Source organism: Eleutherodactylus coqui, chromosome 3, assembly GCF_035609145.1.
Source record: "Eleutherodactylus coqui strain aEleCoq1 chromosome 3, aEleCoq1.hap1, whole genome shotgun sequence".
Classification (NCBI taxonomy): domain Eukaryota; kingdom Metazoa; phylum Chordata; class Amphibia; order Anura; family Eleutherodactylidae; genus Eleutherodactylus; species Eleutherodactylus coqui.
In genome coordinates, this window is record NC_089839.1 from 159,334,614 (window position 1) to 159,352,692 (window position 18,079).

The following is an 18,079-nucleotide window of genomic DNA, read 5'->3' on the forward strand; positions in this document are numbered from 1 at the left end:
ACTTAGATGAAATACTATGGATGTTTGTTTTGGCACTCCCTCTTATATCTGTGACACCATGGATCTCCTTTGAAAGCTAGATGGTATCACTATTGACGAGGAAATGTGGCTATGCAGTATGGATGTTGAAGCACTGTACAGCTCCAATCCACATAATGTTGGAGTACAATCAGTTTCATTTTCTTTTTTTAAACCATAAGAATGTTGATGTCAAACTGCAAAATAAATTTGGGCTAAGTTTACTTAATTGTGTTCTTCACCATAACTACTTTCTCTTTGATTCACGTGTCTACCGCCAGCTCAAATGCAATGCCATGGGTACTCCGGTGGCACCCACTTGTGACAACTTGTTCCTGGGCTGGTGGGAAGACACTATGGTCTTCTTGGATCAACTTGAGCAGTTCCATCAACATGTCAATATGTGGTATTGCTTGATTAATTCAAACAATTTGTTGCAGCAATAAAAGGTGAACACTATTGGTCCACATTTTGCATCAGAAATCAGAAAGAACTGTCTGTTGTTTTTAGATCCTATAAATTAATATCGTTAATGCCTCACTGAAGACAGAAATTTGTAGAAAACTAATGGCGGGCAACAGCATCCTTATGTTGAGTTAAGTCTGTTTATTGTGGCAACCCTGACTTCAAGTATTGCAGGAAAGAGCCACTACATCAAGGGCTGTAGAGACCCCGAAATAGCATGAGGCAAGAATTTAGAAAGAGAGGAAAGAGCCAGGACATCCAGGTCTGCAGAGACCCTGGAACAGCATCAAACCCAAATTCTAAAAGAGAAAGACAGAGCCAGTGCATCAAGGTGTTTCAATTTGTTGCTGGAAGGTTTTTAATCTAATCCTCAGAAGGACTATAAACAACACCCAAATGTTATTATTGGTCGAAGGGACCAAATATGTAGCTACTGTCACACCCAAAAATGTAATACAGAGCCTCCTGGAATGTGCCAGGTATATAAACTAGTATAATCTATATTATTAACATTTCGGTGTACAATAAAGTATACGAGTTGTTGAAAATGAAATACCCCTTTAAACAGCAACCAACCAGTCTGCAGTTATCGGATATATTTTAAATCTCATTTGAATTGGGTTGTTTCTGTAGTAGTCTGTAGTGCCAGGTATTCTACGAGCTGTATTCTGATGAATGGGATAGTCGCAGACATTTCTGCAACAAACCTGCTGCATGTGAACATTCCCGAATGCAGACAATAGTCCATTGTGACTGAAAACCTTTGGCTCAGCCTTTATTGAGAACAATAGCAATTGACAGCAATAGAGTATATAGCCCCTTCCCCCGCTCTTGCAGAATGTTCTTAATTTGTATAGATAATGCTGGGGGTCACGCATTCTCCATTTTACCATATCCCCTCCTCCTTCCTATATGGTTTGTAGCAGGCCCAAACGCTTGTATTTACTGACTAGCAACCTGACTGCCTGCCTTCCTGTCAGCGCAAGCAACACACAAACTCTGCCTTCCTGTTTGTGCACAGATTAACCAGCAACCTTACTAACAGCATCTACTTTACTATAGCCACAGATCCCAGCAATCTGCAAACATCTGCCTTTACGCTGATCATCTAGCAGTCTGCAGGGAATCATATCAGCTTTCTGTGTACCCACAGACCATCCGGCAACCTACCTATAGCCTCTATCTTTCTATTTATAACCAGCAAGCTTGCCTCCCTTCGCTCCTGCCTATATACTGTCAAGCTGCCTGCAAGCCCCTTCCTCCTGTCTATACGCTGACAGGCCGCCTGCTTGCCCTCAATGTAACACATCTCCCCCCCTCTTCGATTACTCACATGTTGTTTCCTTCCGTAGGGCTGGGTTACTTCTCCAAATACATGATGTCAGGCAGAAGGCGGGTTTTATGCACTTGTCACTGTGACATCATGAAGACTGTGCACATTAATGAGAGGAGCTGCAAGAACTGTGCGAGAGGTTGTCTGCACCGGAGGTGGCAGCATGGCAGCTGGTATGTTTGCCATTATAGCCTCCAGGGGTTTGCCACCCTACTTTTCCAGATGCTGATTGGCAAATCAACTTAGTTACACAGTATGAACTACAGTTTTTTCGGACTATAATGCATAGACAACAAAAAAAAAAGAAATAGGAAAAATAAGTATTTCACATTAATTAAAACATTCCTTAAAGTCTGCAGCAGGTTAGTAATATCCCTGCGTTAGTAACTCCTCCAGTAGATTGGCACAGGTCCCAGGTGATCCGGGCTGCTGAAGTCATCAGTCCTGTATACAAAACAGAAAATACACCTGCAGAATGACAGAAGCAGCTTGCAATGAAGCACGAAGAATACAATGTGTAATAGTCCAACAAATCAGCCCTCTGAGGTCCAATCAAAATGTGACTTTTAGACCAGATCCACATGAGCGTTTGGGTATTTGCACGGTGTTTTTACACATCAGGTGTTGCATATTTGCATCCGTAAATATGTTTTTTACTGCATGTTTTGCGTGTGCGAATCGCATGTATTTGCACACGTAAAAAAATACCCACAACCATAGTCCCATACATTGAAATGGCTAAAGGGCCTAAGGACAGGCTCACACGAGTGTAATTTTGCGCAATCGCGATTTTAGCTTTACAAGTCCCATAGTCCATAGACCCCTGCAGAAAAAAAACGCTGCGAATTTTGCAGTAAAAAAAAACGCTAGTGGGTAGTCACCCTTACGCAAGTGATTTCAATGGGAAACATCACATCGCTCGTGTGTGCGCACATCATACGGCATCAGATGTGTTTGACCGTCCTATTGAAAACAATGGGCGATGCGTGCTGAGGAACGCCAAATAATAGGGAGTGCAGAAATTTACTTTACCATGCAGCGTTGCTATGAGGGAAAAAATTACTTATGTGTATGACATCATTCTCGCAACCACAGAACTTGCGCAAAATTCAGCCTCACGTGAATGTAGCCTTAGAAAGACACGGAAGCGTATTTCTGCTTTTTTTCACATGCGACTCTTCAATTTTGGAATTTGGTTATTCTCTCTCTTGCGCCGCTATCACACAGGATCATACGCATGAGCGATTTTTTTACGGCATATCCTATATTGGAGCGTTCCTTAGGAGCGCCCCGCCCATTGTCTACTATGGGGCTGGCATCGCATGGTGTGCCAGGCGCCCCATTGAAAACAATGGGAAACACTTGCCTATCCTCTGCGGGGAAATCGCACGTTCCCAAGGGCGATATCGGACTCGCCGTGTGAAATTAGCTTTCGGCCACTGTCACACTCACCGCTTTGTACAGTGTTCAGCGTGGCATTTCGAAAGCCGCGCCAAATGCTGTTAAATGCCTTAATTGATTTCAATGGGGCTTCACAGACTAGACTTAAACGCGCCATTTCTTATGCTGTCTGCTCTGTTTTAGTGCGTTTTCGTGCTTTTTACCGTACCTCATCAGCCATTGTCATGATAGGGTGCGTCAAAAAACGCTGTCGAATGCGCTCAAAAATGCGTTCCAAATTATGGTACAACGCTGTGTTTTACTAACGGTGTGTGTGAGAGTGGCCTTAGGCTACACGCACACGAGCACGAAACGCGCACGACTTTTGTGCATTACGTAACGCACGAAACGCGCACGAATATGAATTCCATTCACTTGGAGTCATACACATGAGCGATGCTGCAAGATATAAAATCGCTGCATGTCCTATTATTTCGCGCCCCTCGGATCGCATCGCACTTTTGTTTTCAATGGCATACTCAAACGCATCAGTGAAATCAATGGGAAGCACTTGCCGATCCTCCGACACGCGTGAAACAAACCCCGGAGGATCGGAAGTGATATGAGGCGCTGGTGCATGAAAAAACGCCTCCTAACCGCCTGTAAAACGCACGTTGGCAGCGCAATATCGGCCGCCTCTTGTGTGATTGCAGCTTACAGGGGCCCCCAGGGGTCCCATCATGCAGCATCCATGACCTCCTAATGAGGTACACAGCTGTTATTTCCATACTGAGAGGAGTGTGTGCTTCCTGTACTGTATAGGGCAGTATATACTGTGTAGATAAGCAGTGGCTATAGGTGACAGCACTCTGGGTTACAGCACCGCCCTCCCTCTCTTTACGGCTCTTTCTCTCAGATAGCGGTGCGCAGGAGGAGGAGGGATGAAACACATGGCGGGAGCTGATAACCGGCCGGCCCTCTACAGACCCCGGCAGCCATAACCCCTCAGGGAGAGCAGTGCAGTGACTGGAGGGCAGGCCCCGGACATTATAGCCTGCGGGGGGCGCTGTCTCGTCATATCACATGCGGAGGACTTCTCGGCTCACGGGCAGCATGGGGCGGAGGGGCTGCTGGGCGCTTGGGGTTGTTGCCATGACACTCCTGCAGGTTTCTCTATCGTCCAAACTGAATATCCCCAAAGTCCTGCTGCCCTTCACCCGGGGGACCCGAATAAACTTCACCCTGGAGGTGACGGAGGGCTGCTACAAGTGGTGAGTGCTGCCTGTCATGGACTCTACTGTACGACCACCTGGGATAGATGGTGAACATCCATATCACAGGAGCTCACTAATCCGCACAATGATACATTTTATGTCAGGTGACAATAACTGTGGTGACATGGAGGGAATGGCACAGTGATCAGAGGGGCTGGGAAGTACTGCACTAATATTGTTATAGGGGTCTGGCATCAGAACTGGTAGCCATTGTGCAATGTTTACAGATAGACTAGATGTACAGATAGTGACCCCCTAATACTTTATGCTACACCGCCATGCTGTCAGGTACATCTAGCACCATGTGGCCTGTTCATAGGTGTGATCTACCCTACGTGTGACATGTGCTTCCTGTCATGCCACTTTTTTTTTAATGGTTGACCTCCTGGGCAGATCTTCAGCACTTGTTTGTTTAAGACTCTTGTGAAGTTTGACATTGTGGCACAAAAGTCTTTTTTTGCAGTTTTTCCAAGGTGGCTGAATTGCAGACTGAACAAGGCTTTTGCACGTGTGCCGTATAGTAAACAGTGACCTAGATCTATTCACATGCCGTAAGTGAGTGCTGACACGCTGGAACTGCATGGCCCTGTAAGGATCTGGCTCTACTAGTGACAGGCGGGTGGAGGGGGGATTATAGAGGGGGGCTGCTGCCGGCGTGCTTACAGGTCTGATAGATGGGAAGACAGGTAATAACTTCCAGAACTATTAGGAAAAACAAGTGGCCACCAGCTGCCAGTTTCTAGCCACGTTGGATGACACCTGGCATGTGTTTACTATTTGGAAAAAAAATGTATGGGAGTCCGCACGGGACTCTGAGTCAAATTTCTGTGCCAAGGGCTGACCTCCGAGGGGGACACCAGTGGATCGCAGGAGAGTATAAACTACTTCACCCGGCTCCCTCTCATGTCACCTAACTGCACCTTAACTAAGGCCAGCTTCACATGAACGTATTTGCACGCAATTCACAGTGAGTAGAACCAATGCGCGTATTTTGTGTGCACGTTTTCGCCCACGCAAAAAAACGGCATTTTTTAAAATCTTAGTATGCATTTGCGCTCTAAAGGTCCCCATAGAAGTCAATTTGTGCGCACAATAAGCCAGAGGATGTGTGAAACCCTCCGTAATTCTGCTGGTAAGAGAACACCTCTGGAACTAATTAGCCATTTCGATCAGTTTGTTTGCCACGTGCAAATGAACATGCCCTGCAAGTAGAAAAAGTACAGTAGAATGCGCCAATGTATGTGCAATGAAGCCTAGTTTATAGTGCAAAAATACTGCTCTAAGCTGGCATGCACTATTGCGCTTACACTCGTGTGAAGACAGCTGAACTAATAACTTAGTCCACTGGTTCCCAAACTCTGTCAGCCATGGAGCCCTTTTTGAAGCAAAAGCTTCTTAAGGAGTCCCAAGTGGGACAGAGGGTGTGGTCAGGGGAGGAGTTAGGGGCGGGGCTTATCACAACATGATTTTACCTACATGGTTCTTAAAAAGACAGGGAGGAGCACTGGATGGGCTATTGTATGCATTATATTTAAAATTAATATGCTGCAGAATTAAGGCGTAATGTACACAGCTGTGAAGGGCTCCGCAAGCGGAATACCGCAGTGGAGTCCGTCACGGCGCCCTTCCAAAGACCCCATACTTACCCCTGGATCTGCTGCGTGAAGTCCCCCATGACGTGCCGGAGTGCATGCGCAGTACAGCACATGTCGCGCTGGCGGCGTCACATGACACGGCGGGTGGGGCGCGTATTCACGCTATACTTCCGCTATGCTACAGCGGAAGTTTAGCATGACGGGCGGCTTCCATTGACTACAATGGAAGCCGTCTGCGTGCGTATGCAACGGTGGAATTTCGCAGCGTGTACATTGAGCTAACCTAATAGCTGCGGTGAAACCCCGTGAATTTCCACCGCGTTTCACGCGGCAGAAGTCCGTCCGCTCGCAATAGCCCATAATCCCGCACCACATATCAGTGTCCGCACAGGTTTTGTGCAGATTTTTTTTCCATAGTGTGTGGATGACATTTTCAAAATCTCATCCACTTTGCTGTTACAGCTATTGTAAATTCCGCATCAGATCTGCCCCATGGTAGTGACGGCGTCCTCCTGCATTGGCGGCCCCATGGTAGTGACGGCGTCCTCCTGCATTGGCGGCTCCATGTAGTGATAGGAAGGGGTTAAATTACTACGCACAGGCTTCCCTGTCTGTGCTGCACTGCTAACCCCTTCCTCTACCTGAAGCCAGAGGTTTAGCAGTGCGGATTACAATAGAAACGATTGGGACTGCCGCGGCCCCCTTGGAGACTCGGGGAGGTTGCCCCAATCGTCCCCTTTATAATCGGCCATTGGTTGCTGCTCCAAACACCGCTGTAGCGGTGTTGGGACAGCTTGTACTGAGGAAATGACCATCCAAGACCTGTGGTCAGCATAGCAACATGGATCACGTGACCAGAGCTGGTTTGTGATCCATGTTGCTATGCCAACCGCAGGTCCTGGAGGTCATTTCCCCAGTACAGCCTGATTGGTGAGTAGAATAGGGACCTAGACCCTTTGAAGTACATTGGCCAATGTGGAGTTGCAGTGGAAAGCCTGCAGATTGTGAAGGCGCACTCACACATGCGCTTTTTATTGTGATTACCACAGCGTTAAAAACCCTGCAGTATTCGTGGTAGAATGCTCCCATTGATTTCAATGAGGCCTCGTAGACCTGCGCCTGAACGCTTTGTCGATGCTGTGTGTGAGCCGGCCTCAGACTATGTAAATGGGATGAAAATCCTCATCTCTGAGGTGCCTATTACCATCAATGGGAATTTGTGTGTGTGTGGGGGGGGGGGGGGGGAGCGGAGCGCGATGCCATTCCTGTAGATGGGGGTTTAATGCGCATGCGAATTTGCCCACTGAGGAAGGTAGATCTGCAGGCACAGAAGTGACTAGCCAAGGATTTCTGCCATGTTTTTTGAGGTGAAATCCTCGCTTAAAAATCTGGTGTGGATTCTGTTATGTGAACATACTCTAAGGACACCTTCACACTGGCGAGAAAATCGTGCAAGATTTGTGCGTTGCAAGACGCACAAATATGAAACCCATTCTTTGGAATGGGTTCATTCACACGTGATGTTTCCCTGCGTGGCACTGCGTTGCGATGCAGGAAACACATCATAGCATGTCTATTCTTTTTCCAATATCACCCATTGTTTCCAGTGGGGCCGGCAACAGGAGCGTCGGCCCCATTGAAATCAATGGGACAAGATTGCAATCCCCTGCCGCGGCTGTGATAGCTGCGGCGGGGGATTCTTTCAGCCCTGCAGGAATGTGATGCTGTCCAGGGGCTTCCACATGCTTTCAATGGGGCCGGCGGCAGCGCTGCCCCCTTTTGAGAATGTGCAATCTCCTGCTGCAGCAGTGACAGCTGTAGTGGACAGGAAGGCAGCCCCCTGCAGGGATGTGAGGCGGTTTCCTTGTGAAAATGCCTCGCATTCAGGGGTTTTCGGAAGGACTGCAAGGGCGATATCTGGCCATGAATCACGTCCCGATATCGCCCTCGCCAGTGTGCAGGAACCCTAAGGCCTTCCTCACACAGGGCGTTTGCAGAAACGTAGCGTTTTGCAACGCTGCGTTTGCTGCAGATTCCGCCCCGTTTCAGCAGCGCTGGCATACTTTATGCCGAGCTGAAAACGCAGCCAAGAATGCTGAAAAGAAAAAAAAAAAAGCAATACTCACCTAGCCGCTGCAGTCCGGGTCGCGGCCGCTGCAGTCCGGGTCGCGGCCGCTGCAGTCCGGGTCGCTGGTCTCTGCAGCTGATCCGGGTTTCCTCGGCACTCCCAAGTCTATTGCCAGATGCCAGGTTTGAGAACCCCGGTTCCGGCAATAGAGTGCTGTGATTGGTTGTCGGCGCTTGCTCGATGCCCAATCACAGCCCTTCATTGACTGTCTCAGCCAATCAGCGCCGGCAAGCTCTGATTGGCTGAGACAGTCAATGAAGGGATGTGATTGGTTGTCGGCGCTTGCTCGATACCCAATCACAGCACTCTATTGCCGGAGCCGGGGTTCTCAAACCTGGCATCCGGCAATAGACTTGGGAGTGCCGAGGAAGCCCGGATCATCGGCAGAGACCAGCGGCCGCGACCCAGACCACAGCGGCTAGGTGAGTATTACTTTCTTTTCTTTCTCTACCTAGCTGGGGCAGATTTTCAGGTTAGGGCTTCTATTGCAAGCCCTCACCCCGAAAATCGGCAAGCGGTTAACGCTGCTAAAAACGCGGCACCAAGTGTTGACGTGTTTTCAGCAGTGCTAAAACCGCTGCCCATTCATTTCAATGGGCGACGCAGGGCTGAAAACGGCCAAAAATAGAACTTGCATCGCTGTCAAAGCGCAGCGTTGGGAGGCGCTGCGTTTTCAGCCCTGTGTGTGCAGCCCCATTGAAATGAATGGGAGTGTTGTACAGCGTTTAGCGCTGGGCTGAAAAGGCAGCGCTAAACGCTGTATAAAACGCCCTGTGTGAGGGAGGCCTAAGGGTGCCTGTCCACGGGCTTTGCGGTATCCCGCGGCAGATCGTCGCCGCCCGGGAGCAGGAGCCAGCAGATGGATCCCTGTGGTGAGCCTATCTGACAGATAGGCTCATTGTGGAGAATCGCAGCAATTCACAGCATGCTGCAAATTGCCGGCTGTGAGTGCAGAATCACTATGATTCTCTGCTCGTGGACGTCGGGGCTGCGCTTTCCATAGCAACGGTGCGGAAAGCGTTCCTTGCGGCCGGATTATCGCCGCGGGGAACGCAATGAAAATACGCCTGTGGACAGGCAGCCTAGGGGTACTTTCACACATGGTTTATTCTGTGGCAGAATAGATCTGCAGTAAATCTGCCACATGTGAATGCTTTCTTAGAGTATGTTCACACATGGCAGATTTTGGTCTGGATGCACATGCAAAATGCCCTTTATTTGAAGCAGTTAAATCCGCCATGAATCTGCTCCATGTCAAAATCCACACTATTTGGCGCAAATCTTCTGCTGCAGCAAAATCTGTAGTGTGTATGATGGCCCCTTGATATTCCCAGTAATCTGTCAGTTCTAGTAGCCATGAAATGTCTGTATTCTAGCTGGGATTGTGCTCCATTGTCTCAGTAAGGACCTGCCCAAAGCTATCTGACTGGTTGGAGTAGTTCTCAAGTAAACTAATCATTAATTGTGAGGGTTACAGGCGGGAAGTTACAATTCAGGCTGCTATGAGCGTTGCTGATAGAGAAAATTCAGTTTTAGGAGGAAGTAGGAGGAGAGTCAACTACCGTATGATTTCCTTCTATGTAGTTACTTAATATAAACCTGGTGTATCTATTTAACATTACAAAATTATTTTTTTAAGGGTTACCGCTATCTGGGGATGCTTGTTTTTGATCCTCCTGAAGCCTCATTTTCTTTTGAACCAGAACGTTGCATCTTTTTGCAGCATAACCAGTATATATAACGCGGTGCGGTCTGATATGTTTTATTGTTACATATCAAACATCCATGGTGACTGAGCAAAATAAACTGCAGTGATGGTATACAGTATATATTGCTCTCAAAGGGAATCTGTCGGCTACTTTGAACCCTTTTGGACTCGGAGTAGCTGACCTGCTGAGTCCGGGGATGTAAGTATATAGTTACACTTGCCTTCCTCGTGGTGTCAGCGCTGAAAGCTGCAGTGCATTGAGTGGACTGCATGACACACGCTAAGTAGTCCTTCCCTTCTAGCGTAGGAATAAAACAATCAGAATTTTTTTTTTTTTATGAAAGCCAATTACAAAAAGTCTTTCTTTCCAAACACCTATCGATTTAAAGAAAAAATGGGTGTGATGGTGTACGTAGCCTTTGAGGCTAAAGAGATCTAAAAATGTATCTTAGCTATTCAAAGGACTTTGTTTGCAAAGGGTCTATAAAGTAATTATGCTGTATTTTCTACTCAGAGACTCTAATGATTTCTGCAGTGAAGCATATCCATTAAAGGGTTTTCACCGTAATCAAAACTTATTCACAAGTGTCTGATTGGTTGGGAATCTGCCGCTGCAACCCCTATTACCATTTATGAGAGTGGTGGTTCCCAAGTTCCATCTGTAAATTGAGCCGTACTACACATGGATCAGTTCTCAAGGCTGCTTTCACACAGCCGAGAAAATAACGCAACACTTGTGCATTGCGAGACGCACAAATATGAATCCCATTCTTTTGTATGCAGTTATATACATGAGTGATCTTTTTCCTGCATTGTGTTGTGGCAAAAAGCTTGAAAAATAAGCCCTAATTGCATGAAAAGAAAAACAAAAATGCATCACCTACGAGGCGCTGTCTGGCATCGGATGGCTGTGTTTGGTTCATCGAGCGCTGAACCTGATTGGTTCTCGAGTGCCGCAGCTCAGCCAGTCAGAGCCAGCACTTCCTGGAGGCAGGGTATTTCAAACTCCTGACCAGAAAACTCTTCCAACTGACTTCAAATAGAGAAGTGCGGCGGAGCCGGACAGCGTCTCATAGGTGATATATTGGAATTTTTGTTTTTTTTTCATACAGCTAGGGCTTATTTTAAGGGAAACTGTAGGATTTCCTACAGTAAAAGTTGCATTGCACGAAAACCATATTTTCATGCAATGCAACACAAAGGAAGGTTCCATAGGGAGACCTGGGCTACAAAACTTCACAAATCATGGCAATATTCAGCAGGCTACAAAACATCACTGATGTGAAGGAACTGATTAAAAAACATTGGCTTCACATACATGCAATTTGTAGTACTATTGCATCATGAGAAAATCGTGCTATTTTATTTATTTTGTTACACCCGTGTGAAACCGGCCTAAGCCAGTGAATGGAGCAGTGGTCATGCATGCACAGTGCAGCTCAATTTACACAGGGGACGCCCATTCTTGTTATCGGTGGCGAGGATTCCAGCAGTTTGATCTCTGCCGAATAGACACTTATCCTGTAGCTAGGTAATTTTCAGAAAACACCTAAAAAAACAAAAAAATCAACAATGTTTTACTAATTTATTAAAAAAAAGTAATAGAAGTTAATAACTCTTGCAATATCTTGTAATAAAAGAATCTAAATAATAAAGCAAAAAACATATATTTTGCATCACTGCATGCGTGACAGTCCGATCTATCACAGTAACGCATTATTTAGCCCGCACGATGAACGCTGTAGGAGAAAATATAGAGAACTCTAGAAATGCACTTTTTTTGGTCACCCTATCTCCAAGAAAAATGCACTAAAAAGCGATCAAAATGTCGTATTTGTTCCAAAATGGTACAAACGCAAACTACAGGAAAGAGCCTGCTGCGTCGATAGATAAATAAAGGAGTTACGATTTTTTTTTTTTTTTTTTTTTTTTTTTAAATGGGGAAGAAACAAACTAAAATGGGGAAAAAAAGCTTAGTCACTAAGGGGTTAATATGGGATGGGATGCCAACACTTGATTGATGGTGTTTGAGGCATAGTGCAATATGTTCGTAAGGGCTGTTATGCCTGGCATTTTAATCCAGTCGCATTCACATGATACACATTGGAGTTCCGTTTCGTTGCAGATCCTGCAGAAAATCACGGACAAAATAGCGCAGCGTGCAGTGTTTACTATGTTAATATGCCATTCTGGAAGCCAGATGGATGACATTTAAATAAATGGGGCAATTTTGAGCCATTTGGCTTTCTCATGTGCAGGATCTGGCGGTTAGGCTTTTTTTTTTTTTTTTTGCTCAGAACAGAGCTAAGCAGTGAAAATCAGTCAGAGCCCACAGCGCAGGTGTAAACGGGGCCTCAAAGAAGTTCTTCCCCGAAAACACTTTTATCCATGCCTACACCCCTCTCCCGATTGTCTGTCAAACTCTGGACACCTCCTATTTACGCTCATTGTTTAAGAAAAATAAATACAAAAATCAAGAAGCTACGGTAGGAGTTGTCGGAATCGAATGAAATCTTATGTGTGATTGTAACGTTGATGTAAATAAGTGACTACAATATCGGAGCAAAAGGATAGCTTACTGCAGAAAACTGACCACTTGTAGAGGGGCTCTTGCACCCTGTTGTACCGCCTCTAGCTTGGATACAAGATGTGACACTGGCGGGCATTGAGGCTCTAGTACCCTGCTGTACCATCCCTAGCTTGGATGCAAGATGTGATACAGGCAGGCATACAGACCTGTATTGTATGCTGTGGCATACTGTTCCACATTTGCTGTAAGTAAGCCTCTAGATCGTGCAAACTCATAGGCTGCTGAGTTGGTGTCCAAAATTGTCCCATACATGTTCTGTTGGTAATAAATCTGGCGGTCAGTCAAACTACAGAAGTTTGATGTTGGGAGGCATTCATGAGATCTTCTTGCTGTGTGTGGCTGCTGGAAAATGCATCTTGGAAGGGGGGGGGTGGAAAAATGAAAACAAAAAGGGCTACAAGCTGGTACGGGGTTAATGTGATAATCAAAATTAGATCTTTAATCATTGCATTTATCTATGGCTACGTGATTTGTTTTTCACAGTATTTGCATGCAATGTATATCTTTATTAGACATTTCTTGTTGTCTCCATAATATAGGTCATCGAGCAGACCTGAAATTGCCAGTATTGAACATGTAAACATTGATGACCCTCGGTGTTCACAACAGGCTGTGGTGCAAGCACGTGCAACCCACCCTACACGGCTAACCAGTATTATTTTTGCAGAAGACCTATGTAAGTCTTTCTTTTGTTCCTGCTTATATTCCGTATCGCCGTCCACAATTTGTAACTGCTCACTCCAGTTGCTGTCCCCCTTTATTTTCCCCCTTGTATAAGTAAAACATAGCAAATTCCTAGTATTGTTGGTTTGGTGAGTTCTTTAGCTGATACTGACTTCTGTTTTCAGTAGTCCAGACTTGTCTTTCAGAGTACAATGTTGCAGGTTCCACTTGTATCCCTCTTCTGACTTTAACATCCGTTTCCAAAATAACCTGGGAAATAGGGGCACAGCGGTTAAAGGCTTATTAGCCATATGAAACCTTGTGTAAAGATGTTTCTGAACCTATTCTGACTGCTTTTGCCTGCTCTGAGGGTCCATCACATGACACAGGTCCCACAGAGTTTTTCAACTTCTGCTGACATGACCATTAGCAGTTGGTAATGGAGCTTCTGGTTCTGTCCACCTATTCTGATATCAGTCCTGAATGCTGGTTTGGATGGGCAGGTGGACAGGATGGGATGCATCAGCCAGACAAGAACATGCGCAGTAACGTTTGCCAAAATTGCAATTGCGCATGCTTGCTCCAGAAACTCGTCAATGAGAGTGCAAGCTGGTACAAAGGTCAGATGCCAACACAATGCAATTTGGAACTTGTAGAGCTGAAACACAAGTGATGATGGCGGTAGTGCAGAATTTATGCAATGTGAGCACAGCGAAGGTATCCGGTGAGATGTAGCATGTTCTTCTAAAAAACCCTTTTTGTATGATATTGCATATGTATGATGATGATTTTTCCTTGATCAAATGCTCACATTGCAATACAGAAGGGCAAAGTGAAGCAAACTTGTTAATGTTTGTGTCCCAATCTCTCTTCACATTATCAAAGTGCACAGATGTTTGTAGGAAAGGAGGAGGGGGATAGGCCTTGTTTGTGCAGTTCTGTCTTTTAAGTCTCCAAAGCGATTGGAGCCAACCAAAGAGAAATGCAGTGCTTTCCTTTTTGTACTTTTTCGTTATTTGGTATCTGTTCTTGGTTTTGGCTTCAGGATAATAAATAAATGTGCATGCGAAAACTTCCCCAAACTTTTCTGGGTTGGCACAATACAACTGATTTCCAAAATGAGATGTAACTGTCATATGCTTTCTGGGCATGCTAAGCCCATGTCATCTAAGTTGGCTTGCAGAGAAAAATGGAGAAAAAAAATGACATCTGTGTTTTTTGTTTTTTTTTACTTTGTACTGGAGAATCTAGTTTGGACAATACTTCTTTTGTTTTGAAGGTTGCGTATTGACTGGCTCTTAGCTGAGGGGAACCATGACATCGGTGCATGTTAAAGTGTTGCAGACTATATTGATGCTATACAAATAGTGTGTGGGGTTTTTTGTTTTTTTTTTTTTTTTGCTCCTGTGTCACTCTGTGAAATGGGTTACACAAGTACAGTATACACAAGTACAGTATTTTTAAATTTTTTTTTCCCTCCTAAGGCCTAGTGCCCACGGCCGTGACAGGCTCCGCAAGCAGAATTCTGCAGTGGAACCCGTCACGGCGCCCCCCAGAGACCCCATACTTGCCTCCGGATCCGGTGCGCATGCGCAGTAGAGTGCTACAGTGGAAGATAGCGTGACGGACTGCTTCCATTGAGTGCAATGGAAGCCGTCCGCGCGTACACCCGCGGCAAATAGAACATGCCGCAGGTAAGTATGGGTGAATTCACGGGGTGGAATTCCGCACAGTGAGCATTGCACTATTAGGTTCAATAAAACCTAATAGCTGCAGGGCAACACAGCGGAAATCCGCCCGTAAGAATTAGGCCTAAAGGTTATAAATGAATAACTTAATTTCACCTTGTGTTTTTTTTGTTTTTTGTTTTTTTTCTCAATTGCTTTAGACACTGGACAGATCCTTCGCTGTGATGCGATTGTTGACATTATTCATGACATTCAGATTGTATCGACTACAAGAGAACTTTACCTGGAGGACTCTCCACTAAAGCTAAAAATACAAGCATTGGACTCTGAAGGTAAAATATCACATCCCTGTTTTTTATTTTTTCTTAAATGGTTTTTCTGCATCAGTTTATATATGGCACTTTGGTATTTTGTAGGTAATACGTTCAGTACATTAGCTGGCCTAGCTTTTGATTGGGCAGTGGTGAAGGATGCTGATGTGGATAGCTACTCTGATTCCCACAATTCGTTGCGGTAAGAGAAATTGTAGTTTACAACACCAAAAAAATCAGATCAAATGTAATGTGCTAAAGAATAATAAACACCCAGAAAGGAAAACCTAGCACAAACCATCTCCTCCTCAAAATATTCATCTTTATTAAACATGATTAAAATAAAGTTACACAGAATGAAATACAGCTATGAAAAAAGACTGAAGGGGATCGCAAACCAAAATGTGCTGAAATATTGTGCAATATATAGCAATTAGTGGAATAATCATAAAGTGCCAGTGCCCCTTAAGGACCAAGCGCTGTAAATTTAGCTCTGCCAATTTAGCTCTGCCAGTGTCTATTGTCACTACAGGGGGATATTTTTCCTGTAACTTGGGCTTTTATGGATGCCCCAGGTACAGTGGAAAAGTGTGGCATGGTCGTCATTCATGACAAGATGCCATGTTCGAGCTCTGGTCTGCAAGGCCCCATTAAAATCAATAGGAGAGTTCAAAACTCTGCAGTAATCGCGGTAAAATGGGCATGTAAGAGAGTGGCCTAAGGCCACATTTTTCACTTCATTAAAGTGGTTGTCCATGAATGGCATAAAATGGTTGTAGTCAGGTTTCCACAAGCGGCACTATCCTGGAACAGGACAATTCATGTGTAGACCAGAGGGGGTGGCTTGTGGACAGATGGAGAAGCCTAACTATCTGTTCAGTGCAGTGTTGGGATCTGCTTCCTGACCCCTCTGATCTTGCATGCATTCTCTTGTCCTAGGACTGGTTTCCACAGGTTGCACTGACAAACAGTTTTATGCCATTCCTGGACAACCTCTCTAAGAAACAAAATTGCCGTGAACCTCTGTCCCGCCTACACATTGAGTATCTCCCAATAAAAGTGAATTTCGATGTTCATTCTTAGAATTCTTAAGTTTCTGGAGTCTACCTATGTGCCTCCAGCCTACATATCAGAGATGGAGAAAGTCGCAAAACAGGGTGACACGATTTTGGTGTCTGGAATGAAAACTGGAAGCTCCAAACTCCGTGCGAGAATATTGGAACCTGTGTATGAGGTAAGTGAATGGAATAAATGTGGGGCATAATTTTGGGTGATTTCTTTCTTGTATATGACTGAATTTGAGTTGGCTTCAGCTGTGCATTACAATAAATGTAACTGTTTATACAGTAGTTGATATACTGTAGTTTTTGGATTATAAGATGCACTTTTTAGCAAGAAAAAATATCATTGAGTGAACTATGTACCCATGCATAGCGCTTCTGACCCTGAGCATGTATTCACACGGGGCGATAAAATTCGCGTTTACTCACATGTTGCGAGGCGTACAAAACTCTCATGGGAATAGAGCAGACTCTTTTCAATGAGTGAATTCACATGGGTGAATTTTATTTCATTTTTTTTCCTCACAGCCATGCTGCAAGATAGAAAATTTGTTGCATGTTCTATTTTTGTGCGGGTCTTACACAGAGATAGAACATGCAAATGTGCAATCTCCCGCACATGGATGGAGTGTCCATGTCCTGTGCAGTGCGAGTCACAGCTGAGAATGTTTGGTGCGACTTGTGCCCGTCTGTGTGACTATGTCCTGGCAATGAGGAAAAGGCTAAATACTCAGCAGATACTCCAGTAGTAAAAAGTGGAGAAAACCATGGCTGCTAGATGGCACACTGACCTCCCTGTGGCGTGGCTACAGTCTTTAGTATAAACAGCAGGCTCGGAGTGACAGAAAAGATGAAAGGTCTTTGAATAAGCTGAAGGATGTTTCATGTGACCAATCCTGTCATGGACAAAGACTGATAGACGTATGGATTAAGAAGACTGATTTTTTTTTTTTTTTTTAAAGGCTCTGTAGGGAGGTGATCACCAATTTTTAACCCCCCTTTGCACCCTAGAACACCAAAGTTAGTGTGACAATAACCCCTCTGTAAGCTACTTTGATTCCGTATAGAATTTCCCCCTCCCTATTTTCTGCTTTGTAAACCTGGGGTGCATCTTGTAGTCATGTGCGTCTTACAGTACGACAAATACAGTTAGAATCCTTATAATGTGCAAGTGTTTTACTGTTTTTGTGTGATGCAAAAGAAAGAAATTAAAAAGAATTTGCTTTGCCATGTTGCATTGCAGAATGTGAAACCTGCAGAGGTCCGACTTCTTATTCTAGAAAACATTCTCTTGTATCCATCATCTGATGTTTATCTACTTGTTGGATCCTCGATAAAATACAAAGTACAGAAAATCAAACAGGGAAAGATCACAGGTAAGTTTTTAGATTTTGCTATTTGTTAGTCTGTTTCTAGCATCTGCAAACTTCATTGCAAATCTGTATCAGTATAAATATACATTTTGCCTTCAGTGATACATTGTAGCCAGTCATCAGAGATGTGTGCTGCTGATGTGTTTTTAAGGTTCTCCTTTTAGAAAAGCATTTTTTTTTAGACCTATTATAGTGAATGTCAATTGACATCAAGCGACACTCCTGTGATTTTTTTTCTTTTGCATGGGCCTAGAATCTACTTCTGGTGACCAACAGTATCTATTGTTTGTCCCCATGTTCACTATTGGAGATATATCCCTGATCAGCAAGTATTTTTATGCTTGCTAAAACTAAATGATCAGCTGATAAACAAGAGTTTGCTTTATTTTTGTTTGACCATTGATCCCTTTACACGGCCAGATTGCGTCTGGTCCCACGGCATGGGATTCAACCTGAAACAAATACACTTTTGCCGTGTGTGTGTGTGTGTGT

The 18,079-nt window shown here is 44.8% G+C and overlaps 2 protein-coding genes across 2 annotated transcripts in view; one reads left to right on the forward strand and one right to left on the reverse strand.

Moving 5' to 3' along the window:
* The window catches only part of HDAC11 (histone deacetylase 11), a 36,065-nt gene extending 34,195 nt beyond the window's left edge, over positions 1-1,870 (reverse strand). Inside the window, exon 1 of the mRNA XM_066596447.1 lies at positions 1,817-1,870. Within this exon, the coding sequence (XP_066452544.1) occupies positions 1,817-1,818 (2 nt within the window). The 5' untranslated portion in view covers positions 1,819-1,870. The remainder of the gene's footprint in view (positions 1-1,816) is intronic.
* A 2,261-nt stretch (positions 1,871-4,131) lies between these two features.
* The window catches only part of NUP210 (nucleoporin 210), a 123,392-nt gene continuing 109,444 nt past the window's right edge, over positions 4,132-18,079 (forward strand). The window contains exons 1-6 of the mRNA XM_066596448.1: positions 4,132-4,467; positions 13,031-13,167; positions 15,043-15,174; positions 15,259-15,355; positions 16,237-16,387; positions 17,458-17,590. Coding sequence (XP_066452545.1) covers positions 4,280-4,467; positions 13,031-13,167; positions 15,043-15,174; positions 15,259-15,355; positions 16,237-16,387; positions 17,458-17,590 — 838 coding nt within the window. The 5' untranslated portion in view covers positions 4,132-4,279. The remainder of the gene's footprint in view (positions 4,468-13,030; positions 13,168-15,042; positions 15,175-15,258; positions 15,356-16,236; positions 16,388-17,457; positions 17,591-18,079) is intronic.